The sequence below is a fragment of the Hippocampus guttulatus genome, chromosome 17 (assembly GCF_054856545.1).
Source record: "Hippocampus guttulatus isolate MCC_2025c chromosome 17, RoL_Hgut_1.0, whole genome shotgun sequence".
Lineage (NCBI taxonomy): Eukaryota > Metazoa > Chordata > Actinopteri > Syngnathiformes > Syngnathidae > Hippocampus > Hippocampus guttulatus.
Window position 1 is genome coordinate 12625180 of NC_141277.1, and position 21637 is coordinate 12646816.

Here is a 21637-nt window from a genome sequence, read left to right on the forward strand (position 1 = left end):
TGTGATTTGAAGACCAAAAACAAATTTTCATAAAAAGATTGACAAAAAGCACTTTCATGTTCTTATTTGAAGTTTAAAAAATCTGCATGACAAAGGCATACACCAAAAGGTAAGAATAAGTAATATCTGTTTGCTTGTTTATTTTTTTAACAAGGAGCACAGTGGCCCCTAAACCGAAACTTTAGTGGTGCAAGTTGGACATTTATCGGTGCACACTGTGAATAGACTTTCATAGAATATATTGCCATTTACACAAATTTTCATTATATTGATAAATAGATGGAAATGTGCAGCAGAGGTTTCTCAGAAACAAAAATATTCAAGAATAATAATTTCAAAAAAGAGAAAAAAATAAATGGTTGGACATGTGCAAGTAGATGTCAAATTTACTTGGACTATCTTAAACTTCAGGGGGCACAGTCTGAAGCCCTGAATAGACTAACTTTGTATGTCATGCATCCTCTTCCATCCCCAACACTGGAGAGTCCCCATATCCATATGTAAAGCACCTGTTGCTACAAACAGCAGCTGTGGCAAGGAAGAGGAATCCACTCATCAGCTATGGCGACGATGCCCCTCTCGACGAGCTTGTCTGTCTTCCGTCAGGCAGTCTCGCGCCTCTAAGGACCCTCCTTAGGTGCCTGCGGTGAATCAACAGCAGCGGCAGCAATTCTGGACCACACGGGTACTGAAGATCGGGTCTCAGTGTGTGATGATCTATTGGTCTAAGATCATGCAGCGAACCTTTTTACCAGTACAGCAAGGTGTTCAACCCATCCCGCCCCCAACCTAACGGCAACTAACACGACCCCAGTACTGAGAAACAGCCGGGAGCCCAGGAACCAGCCAAAGTCGACGTACAACAACAAACACAAAATTTGATGCCCCATCACTGTCAGATAATCTTCTGAAAACTTTTTTCCCCCTCCCCATTTTGAGATGGTACAGTCCAAGTTTTCATGCCAAGAATGTCCACTCTAATCCCTTCTAGGATATTTTTGTTTTTGTCCGAAGGGTCAGAACTGAATTTGGGCAAAAGGTATCTAAGGCATTTGCAAGAAACTATTTACAAAAAAGCTTGAAACTTAAAATGATGACAGAGGCCACGGGTGTCAAATTCATTTTTGTTGTGGGCCACATTTTAGTTGCCGTTTCTCGAGGAGGACCGTTATGACTGAAACCATATAAAGAAGTCAATCATAACGTTTTATTCAATTATTGTTTAAGTTACTGAAATGAAGGGTTTGGTAACAAGAAAATGCTTACAGTATCTCTCTTATTTCTCACATATATGAATTTTAAATTTTGGTAGAGATTTTAGCAAGCATCATGGAAGTTGACATGTTTGATTTGCTTTCGCGGGCCACATAAAATGATGTGGTGGGCCATATCTGGCCCCCGAGCCGAGAGTTTGACACCTGTGACTGAGGCTAACTGGATGCATTCACAACATTGTTGGATAACTAGAAGGCAGACACATCAATTTGTAGATGTTCTATCTGATGTTTGTGGTTTTATGATCGAACGGTCAAAGAAATGTGTGAGATTGTTTAATCCATGTTTTCCATTTAGTATGGCTGTTGATAGTCTTTTTTCCCACCGTGCTGCTGTCAAATAAGTCTTGGTCAGATTGAAAAAGAGATTTTTTTAACGTTATAAAAACCTAACATTTCACCATGGGTGTGTAGACTCTACATCAGTAGTTCTTAACCTTGTTAAAGGTAGAGAACAACTAGTTCATAGGCACATTCACCGAACCCTACATTAGGGAAAAATCAAAATATGAATCAAGTTTTGAGTTCCTCAAATTATGCAGATAGGACACTGAGTCCCATCACTTTGTACATAATCTTCTGACCGCTTTCTTTTTTTGTTTTGCTCGACATAGCATGTATTAAAAATAAATAAATTAAAAAAAATCACATGACATACTATCACGACAGTCACACATTGACGACTGAGCAAACTACATTTCCAGCAACACTGATTAGACAAGCTATATAATGTGGTCATCTACAGTGGGCATGTCGTAACTAATTTGACATGTTGAGTCGGGTATGTCTTAACCTCCAAGGCAAGGCTCCGTCGAACCCAGATTAAGAACCACTCTCTGCTCTACATCCATTGTAAATTGATTTTGGGAACCAAAGCAAAGCTACATCTGTGGACATAAATGATGGAGAAAAATGCCATTTTGTGGACTGTTTATAAATTTTAATTTGTCTTTTGCAAAATGTTTTTACTCATTGTAACCCATTGAGGGGGAAAAAAAACAATCAACTCTGCTGTATATTTGTGTGTGTGCTGCACACGACACAAAAGCAGATCAAATGCATGCAGACATTCATGGAAAAAAGTCAGAATGAAAGGGTCCCCAAAAAGTGCTGGACCTCGAGTGGGCATTTTCACATTTTATCCCCAGCAGGACTTGAACTGTGTTGCTCTGGCTTCAAAGCACAAGTGCTACCAGGTGAGCTATTGCCACCCAATAGAACCAATCTAGACAATTTATATCGCTATTTTGTGGTCTGTTGGGACATTGGACTCAATCCTTCTCTCTTCTAATCTTCTAATCTCACCAACAACCGGTGAGTTTATTCAGTGAATTTCGTTTGAAAAGTCTCCATGAGGCTCTTTGTGAGTCGGACTACAGTTTTCTTGACAAAATAATAGCTGTACAAATGTAGTCTCTCTACTGGCCGGCCTTCTTCTCTTTCTGGAAACTGAAACTTGTCCGACGGCTGAGTTTCCTCTGCTTCTGGGCAAAATAATCAGCCCGTGTGGTGCTGGCTCTTGACTCGAGGATGTAGTTCACCTATGGATGAATAGCATTTCATGAAGATGAAACTACTGTATTCACTGCACAAACATTCAGAAGGCGACATAATTGGGTGTGTTCACACACTGCAGAAAAAAAAAGATTGTTGTGTCTGTTTGAATGCTGTCTGCAAGTTTGGCTTAAGGTTACTCAAGGTGGATGAAAGGGCTTTAAACAGGACTGATTTCTTAAAACCGAGGTAGTAAGAATTTAGACGACCCTCTACCACCGATTGAGGAAAATTCCCGTCCCCTCCGGTGACCGCGTTAGTGCGGGTTGAGGGATAAGGAGAGTTTTAACCCTTTGAATGGAGAGTCGGCCAGGATTTTCCCGATAGTCCGATCGGTAAGCAGGATCTGACAGTTTGTTGTACAGTAGAAAAACACAGTTTGAAATGAATGGGGGGGAAAAACGATGTTAATAAAATTACAATTCTATTTAATCTCAACTCAAGTCAACAGTATTTATAGAGCACTTTCAAACAGCCATCGCTGCATACAAAGTGCTGTACATGGAGCAATTTAACATATACAATAAACAGTAAAACAAATTGGTAATAAAGACGGTAGAAAGCACCAAACAGTAAAACCAAGAACAAATCTAAGTCATGCTGAGTCGAATGCCAAAGAATACAAGTGAGTTTTGAGGAGAGTTTTGAAGATGGGCAGCAAGGAGGCTTGCCGAATGTTCAGTGGGAGGTCATTCCAGAGAGAGGGACCAGCAACAGAAAAGGCTTGATCCCCCCTGAGCCTCAGTTTAATAGTCTCAGGTATGTAGGGGCAGATGAGCTCAGAGAGGTAAGGTGGCGCGAGATCATTTAGCGATTTGAAAACAAATAAGAGGATCTTGAAAATAGCTCTAAAATGTATGGGGATGCCAGAGTAGGAGTTATGCGCTCCCTCTTACGAGTACCAGTCAAGAGGCGAGCAGCGGCATTCTGGACCAGCTGAAGGCGCTTAATGGAGGACTGGCTGACTCCAAAGTAAAGGGCATTGCAGTAATCGAGCCGGGATGTGACAAAGGCATGTTGGTACCAGTGCTTTAAAACCGGCAATTTAAAAGCAATGATGGTTGCCGGTTCACAAACTTGTCTCAACTGGTCCGTGACACAAAAAAGGTTGGGGACCATTGCCCCAGAACAAGTCATTTGTGGACAGTCCCTAACTCAGACGGTAAGAGCGAATGGCCTGGCCACCTTCGACCGCGCAAATCGTGTCAACATGACATGGATTAATCGGCCCCAAAATATATGTGGACATTTCTGCTAAGGACCTACTTCACCCTCTGAAAAGACCAGAAAACGATTAGCCTTTTCATGCCTGATTTCAAAGAGCAAGAAATGAAGAAATGGGGTTAAGTGCCTCTTCGGTGCATCTTAGGGGTCAAATCAGTTTTTTTTTATTGTTTTTCTTTCACATGTCACCAAGATACTCAAACAGAATGCGGTCTGAGAGGTTTTTCCTCATCAGAATTGTCCACGGGTCGTTATATATTTCATTTAAATCTGTATGGGTTACCTTGATTTATCCCCCGGCCCCAAAGTCCACATCTATAGGGGACACCCTTCACCACCTATATGAAAATGAGGTGCTTTAAACGCACACACTCGGCTGAAGGGTCGGTCCAATATCAAAATGTCGACAAGCCGACCCCCAAGGCAGGAGGGTGATTGTGACGTAACCTCCTCAGGAACAACGGCGCGAAATCCTCAGGAGTACAGGTGAAGGGGGGGGGGGGGGGGTGCTCATGGCTGCCTGATCAGGTGTTCACAAGTTGAACGTTTGTAAGGTGAGGACTACCTGCTTGTGTGCGCGTGTGTAAACCCATTTCATTTATTCTCTCATCCCAGACATCTGAGAGTTAAAAACTAACCTTGAGAACGATTTCATTGACTGTGGCAGAATCAGACTCAAAGTAGAGAGGTTTATAGTCATGGTTGCTCATGTAAGTGATCTTGAATATGGCATGGTCTGGAAGAGGCAGAGAGAGTTATAAGTTAATAAAAAAAAAAAGAAAACACTCAGTAACTCAGTAAATGTGGAGATATTCCATTGCTGATCTGTGTGACATCAGATGTTTTGCTGTCCATAACCTGGTTTCGACTCACGGCAAAACAGTCACAAACAAACCACACATTTGGTTTGTGTGGCTGAGAAGGACTTGAACCGTTGCTAGATCTTGAACGGGGTGGGCAATTATTTTTTGCATAGGGCCACATGAGAACCAGAAAATATTATGGAGGGCCAGATCAAAAGGGTGAACTGAATTCGACATAATATTAATTGGATTTATTTATTTAAAAAGCAGTATTTTGCATTTTTGGCACATTTTTCAGACTTTAAGAGTACATTATTCCGTCGTATCGAACGGGATTTGTTTGACTTGGCGCTACTGCGGGCTTCCGTATCGTCTCCCCCTTCCTCCCAATGCTCTGCAACTTCAAGTAACTGTGCCACCTGGTGTTGAAATGCCTGTCATTACAAGTCCAAATGAAATGAATGCAGTCATTGACATCGAACCTTAATTGTGTACTAACCTTCGGCGGGCCGGATTAAAAAGACCAACGGGCCGGATTTTGCCCGCGGGCCGTAGTTTGCCCATCTCTGATCTTGAATGACTTGAATGATGAATTCCAAATTGTTTAGAAATGGCCCTACAACATTCCCAAATTAATGGTGATCAACCATTGTTTATCAAAAGGCACCAATGTCAACCTTCAGCGCTGATCGCACTTGCTTGATTCGTGAGCTAATCAATTTGATGAGTAAGGCATTTTCCGGTTTATAAGTCGCAGATTTGTTCATAGTTTGGCCGGGGGTGCGACCTATACTCTGGAGCGATTTATGTGTGAAATTATTAACACATTATTATACAATTTGACAAGTTATTTTCACATCAAACCGCAAGAGGGCACTCTAGGTGTTGATAAGTTGACGATTGGGTCTGACGTATACGTTTATGCGTCATGTAAATTTAGCATATCGTACACTTATTCAGCCTGTTGTATGCTGTTTTTATTTTAAATTGCCTTTCAAGATGACATGTCTGTTCTTGGTGTTGGATTTTATCAAACAAATTTCACAAAAAATGCGACTTGTACTCCAGTGCGACTTATATGTTGTTTTTCTTCTTTATTATGCATTTTATGGCTCGTGTGAGTTATACTCCGGAGCGATTTATAATCTGGAAAATACGGTTGTGTTTGGTTTCTTAATTCCTATGAAAAGGGAAAAACATTTTATCATACAAATATAGTATAACGGGTTATTAGCCACTCCACGATTTGTGAAGTCGTGATTTCAACTATTAACGCAAAATCGAGAAAATCCCACAAAATCACATTTACCCACAACTTTGTCTAAACACAGCAACTTTCCCGCAACAACTATGTTTTGAAAATGCGCATTTCACATTAGTTTGGGAATTTATTTCGCCTAAAATGGCTCACAGGCACTTTACTGGAAATAGCACTTGCTGAACTCATGAAGAAAAAAGCCCTCACGTCACATCTTTTTTTTTCTATGTTGACAGATGAGAAATATATGGAGCAGAGAAAATGTGAAGCATTTTTCTATTAAAAATCACAGTAAAGGACCATGCAAACCAATATCCAGACGTCCCGCACGAAAGCGGGTGTACGCTATTGTGTTCCAGTGCAAACCAATAGCATTACTATGAAACACTTTTCACATGGCAAAAACAAGTCAGTGGAAGCTGCAAAGTTTAAACAAGACATAAAAAAGTCACGGATTACAAGAGGCAACGTGGAAATGAGCGTTAAGTACTTGGAATTTGTCTTTAGTAAATGACCTGTTGTATTGATCCGTTTTTGTGTGAGTGCGTGTGTTTTAACGACCACACGAAAATGTTCAGCTGTTTAAAGTCACGCCACCAACAGGATTTATTTACAGAAAGTCTCTGTGTTTTTGTAAGCTTTGGTAATATTCCGTTTGAATATAAACACTGGGTTTGCATAACAGGGGAAAAAACGTACCAAAATAAAGAAGCATTGCATTTTGAATTCATTGCACCAAAATAAAGGGGGTAGGAGGATTACTGTATTACGATACATTGCACTTACTGGGGCTTCTTTCTTCGACAAGGTCACAGGCACAAAGATGGTCCGAATCGATAGAAATGGGTTTCTGTCGAATCCAAAACTTTGTGCTGGCCTTCTGATTGGTGACAGGATCAATTTCTACCTTTTCTCCTGAAATCCCTGAAAGCAAAGTTAACGATTGTCATTTCAATTTTTTTTAATTTTGTTCAAATTAAAGCTGCTGCAATCCAAGCCATGAGTACTTAGGATATATATCACCCCTATTTCAATGCACATAGTTATTTATCTGTTGTCCTCATTATTGACATACCACTGTCAAAGTCAGGCTCCACAAAATACTAAGGGTACAGTATAAATTGTATGAGATGGTCAGTTTGGGTTCCAAAAGACTCAGCTGATATCGTATGGGTGACGTAAACCAAGAATAATAATACACTTAAACATTTTAATCATTAATCCAGAAGCACGGAAATATTTTGATCAAATATCATCGCGGCCAAATCAGTAACATGCATGCAAGACCCCCAAAACGTAAAATTATGAACTCATCCACTGCCAGCTATTTAGCTGGACTGGTTTTTCAAGACCCATAGAAAATTGTGCTTTGTGATTTCTATCTATCTATCTATCTATCATACATACATACATACATATAAGCACACATACACACGCGCACACACAACGAATCTACCAAAGGGTAAAATATCTTCTTTTTTCATGAGGAAAAATAATTTCTGCTCTTCAGTAAGTAGCAGTAGAACATAAATTGTTTTCCCAAAATACAGCCGTTTCTCGCCAAAAGTGGAGAAAACAACCTTTTTGTGAAAAAGAAGCAGAACAGTGACTTTGGTGTTCATACTTTTTGCTTTTGAGACGCATCTGAAATCTGAAGAGTGGCTACCCTTGATAAAACAGCAAAAAGCAACGTTTAGGATTGGCTTTTTATATCTGAATATGAATGTATTGACCAATATACAAGCACTGTGAAAAAATTCGGACTCACCACATGGCACATCAGTCATGGGCTCGTATTGTTTAATTGCTTTTTACAATCTCGACGGTCATCCTTGTCATTCATGTCTCACGCATGCGCGCACACACAAAAAGTTCAACGTTCATGAAAGGTTCATGCAAACTTCATGCATAGGTCATGCATCAGTGCAGTGTTTATCTTGCAAGAAACTGTTTTTTGTGTTGTTGATGTTGTTATTTAGTAGGAAAGTATTGTTTAGATATTTGAGGTATCACAAATTAGCATCCTTTCACAAAAAGGTCTTTTTCTCAGAATTTTTCTTGGACATGAGGATTTCCAAGAAATTTACCATTGTTCAACTACTGTTTACTAGAGAATGGTTCAAGGTAGAAATGTACTTTTTTTCCTGATAAAAGAAGAGGGTTAATGCTTTCCATGCTTATATAGATAGCTACAGAACACAATCTCCTGTTGGCCTTCAAAAATTAGTCAAAATGGTCAAAAATGGCTGGCAGGCGCTCTCCCAATTTGAGAAAAACAGCTAGCATTAAATCAGTTAACATTTTCAGACATCACCAAAGCAGTGAGTAAACAGCGGACAATTCAATCTATTGTCTAACAACAAACTGACATTAACTAATATTAGCATACCTGTCAACTTTTCAGAGCGCCAACCTGTATAAACTACCAAAAAAATCCTTATAAAGAGCAAAGAATCCTTATAACATACCAAAGCATTTTATGTCAAAATAACGGCACAGAAAAAAACCCACGAAATTTTCAATGATATTTCTTGTAGATCTCCATAATACAATGTCTGGTTAATGTCTAATCATCATTCTACTTAGTGGCATTTCTGTGTTCAGAGTTGTATTCCGGAAATGAAAGCATTCGAGTAGACGAGCACCATTCTGGGCAAAAGCAAACGGAACTACCCGTTAGGGGGGGGGGGAGACAAAAAACGGACATTTTCAGAATCCGTATGATTTGTGCGATACGGCCATATACGTAAGATTCACCACAAAATCCGTATGAACTATGGCTAAACCGTATGAGTTGACAGGTATGTATTAGATGAATACAAAATGGGTCTATTAAATATAAAATTAGACTTAATGAGATAAGCACATTCCCTCTATACATATCAGCCTGCAGGACATACCGAGTTGAACATCTGTTGTGAAACGCAGCTTGTGGATCATACTAATCTTGAATGACTTATAGTGATGGCTGCTCAGCATATCTTGGACTGAAGTGATGTCAATGGGTGGGTCTTCCTCCGAACTCTCCTCACCTCTGGTACCTGGACATTAAAATGATCAGACACATTACACAGATAAAATAGACAGGCAGGCATTAGGGCAGACAGACAGATACATACAGTAGCTGGCTATCTAGCTAGCTAGCTAGATAGATCGATCTGTTCTATATTCTGTCGAGTGATATACTGTATAGTCATACTATAAATAAATAAAATGATAAAGATTCTGGAAAGACTTACTGTTTTCTCTGACCAGGCAAAACTCAAGAGTGCTCTGGTTTTCAAGAGTGGAATCTAGGTCTACTGCAACATTTGGGTCTGTTTGCTTCTCCAAACGATACAAAGGCCCTGTTTTAGGATGACAGTTAAACTTGATTATTGATTGTCCAGTGAAAACAAAACATTTGAGTTGTCACCATACACAATTTTGACTTTGGTACTATACATGCAAAAAGTACCCTGATACCAGGATGAAACGGTACCACTGCAAAAACTCATCAGTAAAAAGCAGTGAAATAATAGCTCCCAGCTAAACTATTCATTCATCTTCCGCTAACTACTTCAAATTATTTTCATTTGTATTAATTCAAACAATTTATAAAACAAATTAGAAAACTTTTTGAACACTTTAGTACAATTGAAGAAAAACGAAACACACAATCCTAGTCATGTATGAAAACTCACAATTAAGTGTTACTTTTTGGGCGTGGGGCAAAATTTTATATGTTAAAGTTGTATTAATTAATGAAAACAAAATGGCTCTTTTGCACCACCTACAGCGGAAAAATAAAAACCAACCCTGGTACATTTGACCGAAGCTCATGAAAATTGGCAAGCATGTGTAGCACCCGGAGATGTACAAAAAGTCCACTGCACCCATTGTCTAAAATTAACAGAATGTGAGCAATGAATTTTCAAATGTCCAATTTTTCCACATTTAAGAGGGCCATACTTTTTCACCACTGGCCTCCAATGGACTTCAGACTTGGGCTGAGCCATCTTAAGACCTGGGACAACAAGGGATAAAATATTTTTGAAAAACTATATGACATCAAATTTTCATTGTTTCATATTTTCTTCACTCCAAAAAAAATGCTTAATAAATCCCATGCACATGCTCCAAAAACGATATATAAGTATATAAATAGTCGTCACCTGAAGACATCTACATGAAAATATTTTGTTTATGTATTGTGGCGCCTAGTGGCAACAAGAAATGTCTTAATTTACATCAGCAAAGAGCGTGGCCGTTACAGTGCCGCAAAGTCTAATTATTCACTGTGGCAATAAAAGCTGCTGTAACTTGACCCTGATTAACCTATGTTCTCAAGATTTCCAAGACATCTACAAACTTAGTTTTCATCAACGTGCGTGTTAATCAGGTTTACCTTACATTTGCTTGGAAGAATGTTTAGGCCTTTATGATGTTAAAACACAAATTTTATGATTTCACGAATCGCTAATGCAGGGACAATGCGCAGTTGGCCAATAAAAAAAGATGCAGAATTTGAGAAAAATGTTGGTGAAAACCCATGAAAGGCCTGACAAAACGATCAATATTTTATTAGTTTACTGTGTAATTTTCAAAAAATGGTTCACTTTTGCAACCCACCACCTATGAAAAAGTCTCTTGGAGCCATATGCTAAATCTAAGAGGACATCCGCCATTAAGAATTTGTGTCAAAATTCTGCATCGAAGCTTCCACCCAGTGGGATATGGCTGGAACTCCTCACCAGCGAGGCGTCCTCATCTGGCTCCTTTCAATGCAGAAGAGCAGGAGGTCAACTTGGAGCCTCTCACAGATGACCGAGTTTCTCTAGAGCAGGGGTGCCCAAACTTTTTGGACCGAAGATCTACTTTTCGATCAACTAACTTCCCGGATCTACCCTTACCGGCACGCGCGCGCGCACACACACACACACACACACGCGCCATGATGAGAAAAAGCCTGAAACTGAGGCATGCGATGCACTTTTGTAGCCTGTTAACTATCATGGCTCACACGTACCATTTTAAAGTGCTTCCCTGGGCCCTCCTAGATTCCTATTCCTTGCCCTCGTTGAATTGTACACGAAGCAAACTCTGAATGAGAATGATGACGATAAAAGATAGAGCGCAACAGCTCTGATCACAAGCTGCAATTGCAGACTGCTGAGCGCTAACAACTTCCGGTGACGTAATCCCACGCCACCGTAAATTCAAGATGTACCTGCTTTATTTTATTTTTTTAATATTTTTTTGGTGAAAATGGGACCGATAGGATGATTAGGGTGCAGCGTACATGAACACAAAAAAAGAGTAGAGGCATGTCAACCAGGACAGCCCTACAACATTCTGAGCCTTTAGGAGACAGATGTCAAACTTAAGGTCAGGGGCCAGATCCGGCCCGCCATATCAGTTTATGTGGCCTCCTGAAAGAAAATCATTTGTCAACTTGCATGATTCTTGCTAAAATCTGTTCCGAAATGTCAAGTTGTCATGTGTAATAAATAACCTTCCGATTTTGCGATAACTTTGTTACCCGTTTACACTCACTTGAACAACACTTGACCAACTATTATTGTTAACTTGACTGATTTCAAAACCAGTAATCCAATAATGTTCTGTACAAGTAATAATGTGATGAAATGATGAAACATTTTTGTGGTTTCATTGTCATCATGGTCCTCTCAGGGAAGACGTAACTCCAAAGTGGCCCGCAACAAAAACGACTTTGACACCCCTGCTTTCGGAACTCTGGGCGGATCCTGTCTAACCCTGGGACTTTGCCCCCAAGAGCTTTTTAACCACCTCGGTGACTTTAACCCCAGACACAAGATAGCCCAGATGCTGCTTCCTCAAAAGAAGACGTGTCAGTGGAATTGAGGAGGTCTTTGAAGTATTGTCCCCACCGACTCACAACGTTTCAAGTCGAGATCAGCAGCACCCCATCTCCACTATACCCAGGGTTAATGGTGCACTGTTTCTCCCTCCTGAGACGCCGGATGGTGGACCAGAATTTCCTCGAAGCTGTCTGGAAGTCATTTTCCACGGCCTCGCTAAACTCTCAGCGACCCCCAAAGCTGCATTTTGCTTTGCAGAAAGTGCCCATCAGCTACCCCCAGAGTCCCACAGGCCAAAAAGATCCTTCTTCTGTTTGATGGCATGCCTGCCTGTATCCACCGGCGGGTTTCGGGGATTGGCGCCATGTCAGGCACCAATTACCTTATGGCCATAGCTCAGGTCAGCCACCGCAACAATGGAGGCATGGAACTTGGTCCACTATGACTCAATGTCCGCCCCCTCCCCTAGGACGTGGGCCAAGTTCTGCCAGAGGTGGGAGTTGAAACTCTTTCTGACATCAGTAACAACATGTTGACACGCAAATCATTTTCTCTTAAGCCCCTATCCCGCTGTGGGGCGAACATTCGCAAAGGTAACGAATGTTGCATTCTCGTCAGGGTTTGTACAAGGGCGCCAAAATTCGCCTCAAGTTCAAAAATGTTTATCAAGTTGAACATTTCTTTGGAACAAGAAAAAACATTAAGATGTCGACAAACATCTAGTGAATGTCTGGAGAACATTTGGTGAACGTCTGCGACCTTGAACAAACCCTGACATGAATGTCCATTTTGGTGCCTTTGCAAAAACCTCTACTGTAGTTCACCTGGTTTCATTACCTGATCCTTTCTGTGATCCTTTCCTCTTCTTGAGTGCTTTCTGAAGAATTTCCTTCATGGTTACTTTCAGACTGTCCACGGGGATTAATGAAAAACCCTGAGCAGCATTTCTATAATGGATAAGGAAGGGAAGATTATGGAGATTTCTATACATTTCCCCCAGTCATTAAATAACAATAGAGTAAAATTTCTGCCATTCCCAATACAAGAACACTGGATTACACAGCGGTACTTTGATTTGAGAGTTGAGTTTGTTCGTGACCGTGCTCATGATTCAAATCCCATGGCATTTAAAATGACTGTAACTTCAACTGCAATTATTCCGTTCCAGCCCACTCAAAATAAAAACATTTTGAGGGTGTTTATTTTATTTACTTTAACAAAGAAAGTCATAAGATGCCATAATGGATCTGAGAACCTTTTAAATAAATTATCACTTACATTCTGACAAACAGCGATTGTCGTGAACCAAGGCCAGGTGAGGTGTACTTCTCCACCAATGCAAGAGTGCTGAAACCAAACTTGTGGATTGGCTCATTGGAGTCCAGGGGAGGGAAGTCTGTGTCCACTTCACCATCATCTTCTGCAATGTGAAGGCAGTAAGCGTTCACATTCTCACTGCCGACAGAGTGAACATTAGTCAAAAGAGATTGAAACAATTTTGGTGGATGTAAAAATGTTTCTTGAAATGTTTGTACATACTTGAGTTTGGGTTCTCGTCCCTCGCTTGTGTATTGCCAACAAATAAGCCCAATGAGATCATGAACGCGGGCATTCGCGATGGTTACTACTGCCATGGGATGAACTTTTTCCTGACCCATTTGCATTGAGAGGTACACATCTATCTTTTTTGTCGCAGTTGTGCCAATATGGCCCTTGAACAAGGTGGTAGATTTTACAGAGCACAGAAAATACAGAAACATTAACCGCATTGCCTTTTACTTGTAACATAGAGCAAACAACTGGTGAAGACCATCTTAACTACCAACATTTCTGGACTACAAACCGCACCCGACAAAAAGCCGCAATAGCTAAATTTAGCCATTAAAATTAATTTGTACATACATTAGCCACTTCAAAGTTTGGGGAAAAAAATTGTGGTTTATAGTCCGGCAAATACAGGACTCTAATTTAACAAAGTCTATTGATTTTTTTTACCACTTTCCACGGACACTACAGTTCCATTAATCATTCTAAGAGTGAAATGAACGACCAGTGGCGAGATTTAACTCCTTTTTAATCCTGAAAACACAAATCTTCTTATTCAAAACATAGTATGACATTTTCATCAAGTACAGTCTGATTGCCACTTTTAAAAAATCAGCTGCAGAACTCACCTTGCCATCAAATTTGGAGTATTCATTGAAGGGGTTGTTGAGCTGCTGGGGACATTGCTCCAGTCGTAGCGAAAGAGTAGATTTCACACATGTCGACCGCATTCTATCTTTAAAGTCACGTTTTTCAAAAAAGGACCCCAGATTCTCCACTAAACAGAAAGTAAAACCAAAAGAAGACACACCTAATAATGCACATGAATAAGTATGGCCATTAGTGTACATGTTCAAAATTAATAAGATCATTTGCACTGAACACATTTTCAATCTTCAACAATTGCATTGGGTAAATTAGCAACTTGGGAGAATTACGACCGTATTTTCCGCACTATAAGGCGCAGCTAAAAGCATTCAATGTTCTCAAAAGCCGACAGTGCGCACTGTAATCCATATATAAGGTGCATTGCTCTATATATGGAGTAACAGTCTCTTTATATTCCTCACTGAGTTGTTTCCCTGTTAGCGCCATTTATTCAATTTGGACTCTGAAAACAGTGGCCCCGATTCTTACCCTGTAATATTTCATTCCATATTTTCCGGACTATAAGGCGCACCAAAAAGCATTCAATTTTCTCAAAAGACGACAGTGCGCCTTATAGTCTGACGTGCCTTATATATGGATCAATATTCTGATTTCTTGGACGGAGTATTTTAAATGTTCTGAAAAGCGCTTTGTTACAGTGCAGCGGTTGTGAAAGCGCTATATAAATAAAGCTGTGTTGTGTGTTAGTGTTCCATTGCCATCTAGTGGTGATTATTAGCAGGAACCAATTGTAAGCTAAAAAGGTTCTACCAGACACTAATTGACATGTGCATTCGCCATAGGAGTGACAAGAATGGACAGGATCAGAAATGAGGTCATCAGAGGGACAACTCAGACAGGAAAGTTTGGAGAAAAAGTTAGAGAGGCTAGACTCAGATGGTTTGGACATGTACAATGGTATGGTATGGTTCGCTCCTCTTTCATCTATAACCGTTTCAAACCACAACGTGTATGCAGGAAAGTGGTTAAGGTTGCACGATTGTCTATGTCTTATGTGTTATCTTGGTTTTTTTTTCATTTTATGTTAACTTTTCTTTTGATGACGGTGCGGGCACCCGCAGCGGCTCCTCTTGTTGAATGTTGTCTTGAGAGGGAAGAAATTTCATCTGTGCTGTATTTTGCACATACAGCAAATTTGACAATAAAGTTGTACACAGACATTCAAACAAAAACACTTGAGAAAGAGTTCAATGTAATATAATATTGGCCTTTCAGAAATGGTTGGTAACACTTACCTGATTGAGATGATCTTTCTTTCCACTGAATATTTTTACATTTGATTTGGTTTTGACGCTCCTTCCTCAGTCTTTCAAGTCTTTGGGCTGAAAAAAGAAGCACAATTACAAAATTTGAGTCAGATTCAAAATGGCAAAAACAAAAAGGAAAAAAAAGTTTGTTCAATGTTACTAAAAACAAGCATTGCGTAAATAAAGGAAATGTGCTTCACACAAAATGAACATTAGGGGAAGTCAAGTATAAAAAAAAATCTTTACAAGAATATGCCTGACGAAAGTATTAGCGCATTTGAACTTTTTGAGCTTTTGCCACATTTCAGGTTTGAAACGCACAGATATAAAAGAGGGTTTTTTTTGGGTGATGAATCAACACCATGTGGGATACAATTGTGAAGTGGAACAAAATTTATGAGATATGGTCAACTTTTATTTACAAACAAAAAAACCTGGGAAGTCAGACATTCAAAATTATTTACCCTATTTTCTCTCATGCACCAACTGACTCCAGAAGTTCCCTGACGATTTTTGAATGATCCAATGTTGACCTAAACGATTGACGATGATAAATACTAATAGTAGCAGTTTCCACCGGGGACAACAGTGGGACCAAAATTCGGCCCGGTGGCCGTCATGCGGCGAAAATTATTTGTTCATCCATGCTCCTGCAGCAGTGCACCGTGAATGTTTATTTGTGAAAGATCCAACTCCAAAGCAATAATGTTGACTGGCACTTGGGGCAGCAGTCTACAATTCAACATAAAGGTTAAAAAAAAAAAGGAAAAAAAAAGCTCATGTTGTTTAAACTGCAATCACTCGTCTCCAAAATGTACTGGTACTGATGTGGGCATCTCACGTACAGCTACATTAGGCTCTAAAAATATTGCCTCAATATTTTTTATTTTATGGATGGCATGTTTCTCTCATTGAAGTAAATAAGCTTTGTAGTTAACGCCTCTATGAAGAGGAAAACGCTCCCCTAAAATCCATAATACTTGGGCGATCATTCTGATATTCTCAGATGTTGATGTGGGCAAAAGCAGAGATGTCAACATAAATTTTGATGACTACTGATCGCATTATTAGCTGACGTTTAGTTTCCTAAATTATGGGTTTAGACTGTCGTGGTATGTCACTGTACGGCATATAAGGGGCATATAACATGAGTGTCGGGAACTAAAGAGACACGGGATCCACAAACTCTTTGGGCATTTAAAATGAAGCTAGATTTTTTTTTCCTTTTTCCTTAACATTTTTTTCTTTTAAATTTAGCAGCCGGTCAAAGCGATACGTCGGCGCATTTGTCGGATGTGGCTATTGCATTATAATGTATCCGCTATGAAATCGGCAAATCGCAAAATTGAGTTTCAATGACATAATGCAATCAAAAACAATGATTCGGTATTAATCAAGTGAGCTGGTTTTTGATAATACATCTCGAAATAGGAAGTGAATCAGGCAACTTCACACTTCACTTTACCACATTCAATTTGGCTGTGTACAAAGATGTATTGCAAATGTTGCCTATGACAATACTTGCGGTTGTCTCAAACGGCGCCATTCAAGAGTATTAACTTCATGTGCCCCCCCCCCCTCCCCCTCTAGGAGCTCTGGTTGTGGTTCTGGTTCCTACCCTCACCAATGGTCACAAGCTGTGGGGTGTGACTGAAAGATCAAGATTCTGGATACAAGCGGCCGGAATGAGTTTCCTCCACTAAGGTGAGAAGTTTGTTCATCCGGGAGCGGTTCGGAGTGGAGCCGCTGCGCCTTCACATTGAGAGGAGCCAGATGATGTGGCTTGGGCATCTGATTGTAATACCTTCTGGACATCTCTGTGGTAAGGGGCTACGGGCACTGGATTTTTCTGCTCAATTTATATTCTACAAACGCAATATTAATCAGAATACCGCATTTCGACTGGTAAAGGTGCATATACCATATAATTAAATGTTTGACTTGACTTCCCCTTCAAATTGGACTATCCCTCTTATCTTACCAGCAGCCCCGGGTTTCTCATGGCTATCTTGTTGGAGCCCTAATAAAACAGCCACAACATATCAATTCTTCATCCCCGTTTCAAAGGATTGCAGCTTTTTGACCAGAAATACACATCTTGACCAATGTTTCACCAATTTTACCATGAGAATCAGGAGTGCCCAAAGTTAACATTTCGTCAACCTTTCAATTCTCCAACCCCAAATCAACTTAATCATCCAAAAAACAAACACCCCCTCCCCCGCAAAAAAGAAAAAGTTCAACTCAATGACATCACACCACAGCACCATAAACTGCTAGTCAGGTAAAACGTTTTCAAGCTATCATTTCCCCAATATGATGATAAATCAATTGAAACACCCACCAACACAACATGTCAAAAAAGGATCCTGTCATTAAAAACAATCCACTTCTAAAGTATTAATGTCTCTAAAAAACGTACACTTCTGCTATTTTTAAGTGCGAATCGGGTGTGTTGCAACAGGGAGAAATGGAAAACATGCAGGATGGCGGCCCTCAAGGACCGGAGTTTGACACCTGTGCATTACTATTTCTAAGTGCTGCTGAGAAAAGAAGGGCTTTACCTTAGCCAACTCCTTAAGATGAAAGAAACTGGATTTAACAACAGCACCCACTTTCCTGTCCAATTTAAAATCACTGTCTATTTTAAAACCCAAGTTCGAAACTGTTGGATTTAGACAAGACACTAGGGGGCCCAGAACTGAACTGGTTGCCAGCCAATCGAAGGGCACACATTCGCACTCACACTCACACCTAGGGAGAATTTAGAGTGTTATCATTGAAACATGTACACCACAAAGTTGAGAAATACCATAAGGGGCAGTAATTTGTTAATTGTAATCCATAGTACTTACCTCACTATTTTACAACATTTATGAAATACAATGAAAATGCATGCATTGCCCTAGTGCAGCCTTCAATAGCACACAATTTGGTTTGCATGTCATTGTAGTCCCTGCGAAGCATTGGAGATGTTTTCACAGTTTAGGCCAAATTTGTCTGGGATTATTCATTCATTGAAAATAAAATATCTCATTTTCAGAAACATGCTCTGTCAGGTGGCACATAATATTCATAGTATCTGACCTATGAGCTTCTGAAACGAAATTTGTCAAGGTAAGAGTCAGTACTGTATTCTATTTTTTGCAGACTTCAATTGTAATCTGGGATCACTTCAAGGGACTACACACTGGCATTGAAAATTTTAAATGGGCCCAGATTGGTTACACAAACCCATCAAACAGTGCAAAGCAGAATTTCTGTGTGTCCTTGCATGCATTAGTGCAAGAAAAGCCTCACAAAAACCCTGCGCTGCAAATCAGGTGACCCCCGAAAATAAACGTACTGTACCTGTGTTGGAGCGTCGACGGATGCCAAAGTCCCAGCTAGAGGTGATGTCCATTGATTGGGAGAGGTCACAAGTATGGCTGTCTGTAGTGGTGCCAAACCCCTCATTGAAGGAACCTAACATTGCTGACTCATAGCTGCTGCCAGGTACTTGAGCCAGATGACATTTCTCCAGATCCACATCCTGGTCGATAAGCACCATTTCACACATTCCTGTATCATCACTGGTCACGTGTGACTGTCTGATGTGGGCCAGAATAATAGCTGGATTGTCCAAGAAAGCCATTTCTTCCCCTATGTGAAAACTGAGACAGAAATTGAATGATTGTTTTTCTTCCTGACTCTACCACTTGCTAAAGTCATTCGTTCCCTTTTAATTAGATGTGGAGGCACGTGTTGACCACGGTCATTATCGGAAATTAAGCTTCATTCAGGAAGCAATTTAACCACATCTTTCGCCCAGCTGTAATTGGGGGTGTCCGGATCCGATATTGATGTCGGTCCGACATGAGCCAACGAAACAGTATCGGATTTTATCCGCCCTCGACCAAAATCTCTGATATTAGATAACAACCTAATGACAACATTTCAACCTCTTTTGCCATCGACAAATACAGGTATAATTCATTCCGATCCTTCTTTCAATCCAAAATCGACATCCTCGACATTTCACTAACTACCTCACCCACCTTCCTTTGTCCCTCAATTCACACCTGTTCTCCACTGTTGAACTCACCAAAATCATCTCAACAATGAAATCCTCTACCTGTATACTGGATCCCATCCCATATTCCTTCGTCAAGCACTGCTTTCCCACCATCTCGCACGTTGTCATCAAAATTGTCAAGGTCTCCCTCAAACTGGCTGCTGTAACCCCCATCATCAAAAATTCCGGATTCAATCCTGACAAAATGAGCAACTTCCGACCCATCTCCAACCTCTCCTTTCTGTCCAAAATTATAGAACGTGTCATCACATCCCAAATCAAAGCCCACCTCGACAATAACCAAGTCTTCGAACAATTTCAATCTGGATTCCGGACAAAACACAGCACCAAAACCGCAATCCTTAAAATCACCAATGAACTCCTCCTCTTCTCCGACTCCAGCCTACTCTCCATCCTTATCCTTACTGCCCCCTTCGACACCATCAACCACTCCATCCCACTGTCTCGCCTGAAATCAACATCACAGACAATGTCCTCACCTGGCTTCATACATATTTTACAGACTTGAAACAATTCATCCACATCAACAACTGCTCCTCCTCCTCTGCCCCCCCCCCCGTCCCTCAGGTGTCCCCCAGGCCTCTGTGCTTAGTCCTCTTCTCTTCATCCTACCTTCTCCCACTTGGCTAAATCATTCATCATCACGGTCTCCGCTTTCACTGCTACGCTGATGATGTCCAACTGTACATCTCCACCAAATCCATCACCCCAACAACCCTGTGCAACTTCCGCCTGTTAATCATTGGTCCCTCACCCAAACTGCCTCCAACTTTAACCTTTCTATCGACAACTCCACCCTGTCTACCTTTTCTTACTGTCACAACCTTGGTGTTCTTTTTGACAATCATTTTTCTTTTAACCAGCATATCACCAATGTATTACCATTATTATCATCATCATGTTCAACGACACTTCGACAAGGTCGCACTGGTTGGGGGTTCGAACCTCCAACTGCTGGGTTGGAAGACTACCACTCTACCACTGAGCCATGCCGCCAGACGATGAAATTAGCAACCTACAATATGAATGGTCTTATTAATTCTATAAAAGCATGATTGACAAAATTGAAGCGAGATAAAATTGAAGTGCCTTTTTTTTTTTTTTTTTGCAGGAAACAAACCTCTCATAGACAGAGCATGAAAAACGACTGGGCTTCGAAAACCAATACTCATCATCATATACTGCAGGACAAAGATGGTAAAACTAAATTCATTTTTTTGTGATTTTTTTTTAAATCTGGTGTAATCTTAGTCATTGACGCAGAGTTACCAATAACTTGGGTTTCTGTCACCACTTGATAATGTTTCTTGGTAATATTCTGAGACCGTTTTCATTCTCCTATGGGGAACCCATCGTTGCCTGACCGGTAAGAAGGTATTTTATAACGTTACATCAAATCCAAACGACTGACATGCATGCTTTAGTTGGGCAGCTTTTATTTCGAAGGTGGCCAACGCCGCTAGCTCGCGGAAGATTACCGTAAAGCACAATATTAACAATCGCCGTGGCAGTTGTCTTGACTTTAATGTTGCGAGTGGAGGCTGCCCTGACCGCGGTATTTAACTGGTCATCGACAAGAAAATCAAGCCGGTTTAACCCGCTCCTCCTTTCTTTTTCTTGACTGTACAGGGAACTTCCTTCATGTCGCCGGGCGTCGTTTAAAAGAAATATACATAACACATTTACACTGTAACAACTACTGAGATGAACATATTGAAAATACAAACAATAAATGCACGAATTCATCTTATTTTGAGTAAATATAGATGATGATAGTTAACTGATTTGATCGCGCCCCACTGTTCCAGCGGTCACACAAAATTCATTGGAACGCTGTGAATGAAATCAAATTGGATCTTCCAGTTGCATCTGACGTATAAATTGAGAAATGTTACATTGGAACATAAACGACACTGCTACCTCTTTGCGTATTCTTATTTTCTCCAGTTTTGCATCTGCCTTTTCGGCGCACCACTGACACTTTCAGTTCCGGCGTGTGGGTCGGAGACACTCAGAGCCCAAATCTCATTTTCCTCATTTGTGACGTCCTCGAATATCACTCTTCTGTTTACATGACGGCGCCTCCAGACAGAAACCCCGCCTTGGGTATCTTCAGATTTCTCGATTTTGTTTTGGAATTTTATTTTCCGATCAGATCAGTGAGAG

At 40.5% G+C, this 21637-nt stretch overlaps 1 protein-coding gene across 2 annotated transcripts; it reads right to left on the minus strand.

Moving 5' to 3' along the window:
• Positions 1-159: 159 nt before the first annotated feature.
• On the minus strand, positions 160-21615 carry mapkap1 (MAPK associated protein 1). 2 transcript variants are annotated; one of them, XM_086134547.1, is made up of 13 exons: positions 21392-21615; positions 18748-19049; positions 17378-17416; positions 15385-15471; positions 14110-14258; positions 13475-13647; positions 13214-13390; positions 12773-12882; positions 9353-9460; positions 9014-9154; positions 6900-7037; positions 4691-4788; positions 160-2815 (listed from the first exon to the last, which is right to left on the minus strand). In XM_086134547.1, the coding sequence occupies exons 2-13, from the start codon at positions 19028-19030 to the stop codon at positions 2693-2695; spliced, it is 1626 nt and encodes a 541-aa protein (XP_085990673.1). In that variant the 5' UTR covers positions 19031-19049; positions 21392-21615; the 3' UTR covers positions 160-2692. The 2 variants fall into 2 exon arrangements, with proteins under 2 accessions (XP_085990673.1, XP_085990672.1); XM_086134546.1 differs by lacking the exon at positions 17378-17416 and having other exon boundaries at positions 161-2815; positions 21392-21613.
• Positions 21616-21637: the final 22 nt, after the last annotated feature.

Coding starts and splice junctions, on each gene's coding strand:
- mapkap1 (XM_086134547.1), bottom strand. CDS start 19,030: ATGGCTTTCTTGGACAATCCAGCTATTATTCTGGCCCACATCAGACAG. Junction 14,259..15,384: donor AGAAAGATCATCTCAATCAG/GTAAGTGTTACC, acceptor CTTTCTGTTTAG/TGGAGAATCTGGGGTCCTTT. Junction 12,883..13,213: donor CAATCGCTGTTTGTCAGAAT/GTAAGTGATAAT, acceptor TATCCATTATAG/AAATGCTGCTCAGGGTTTTT.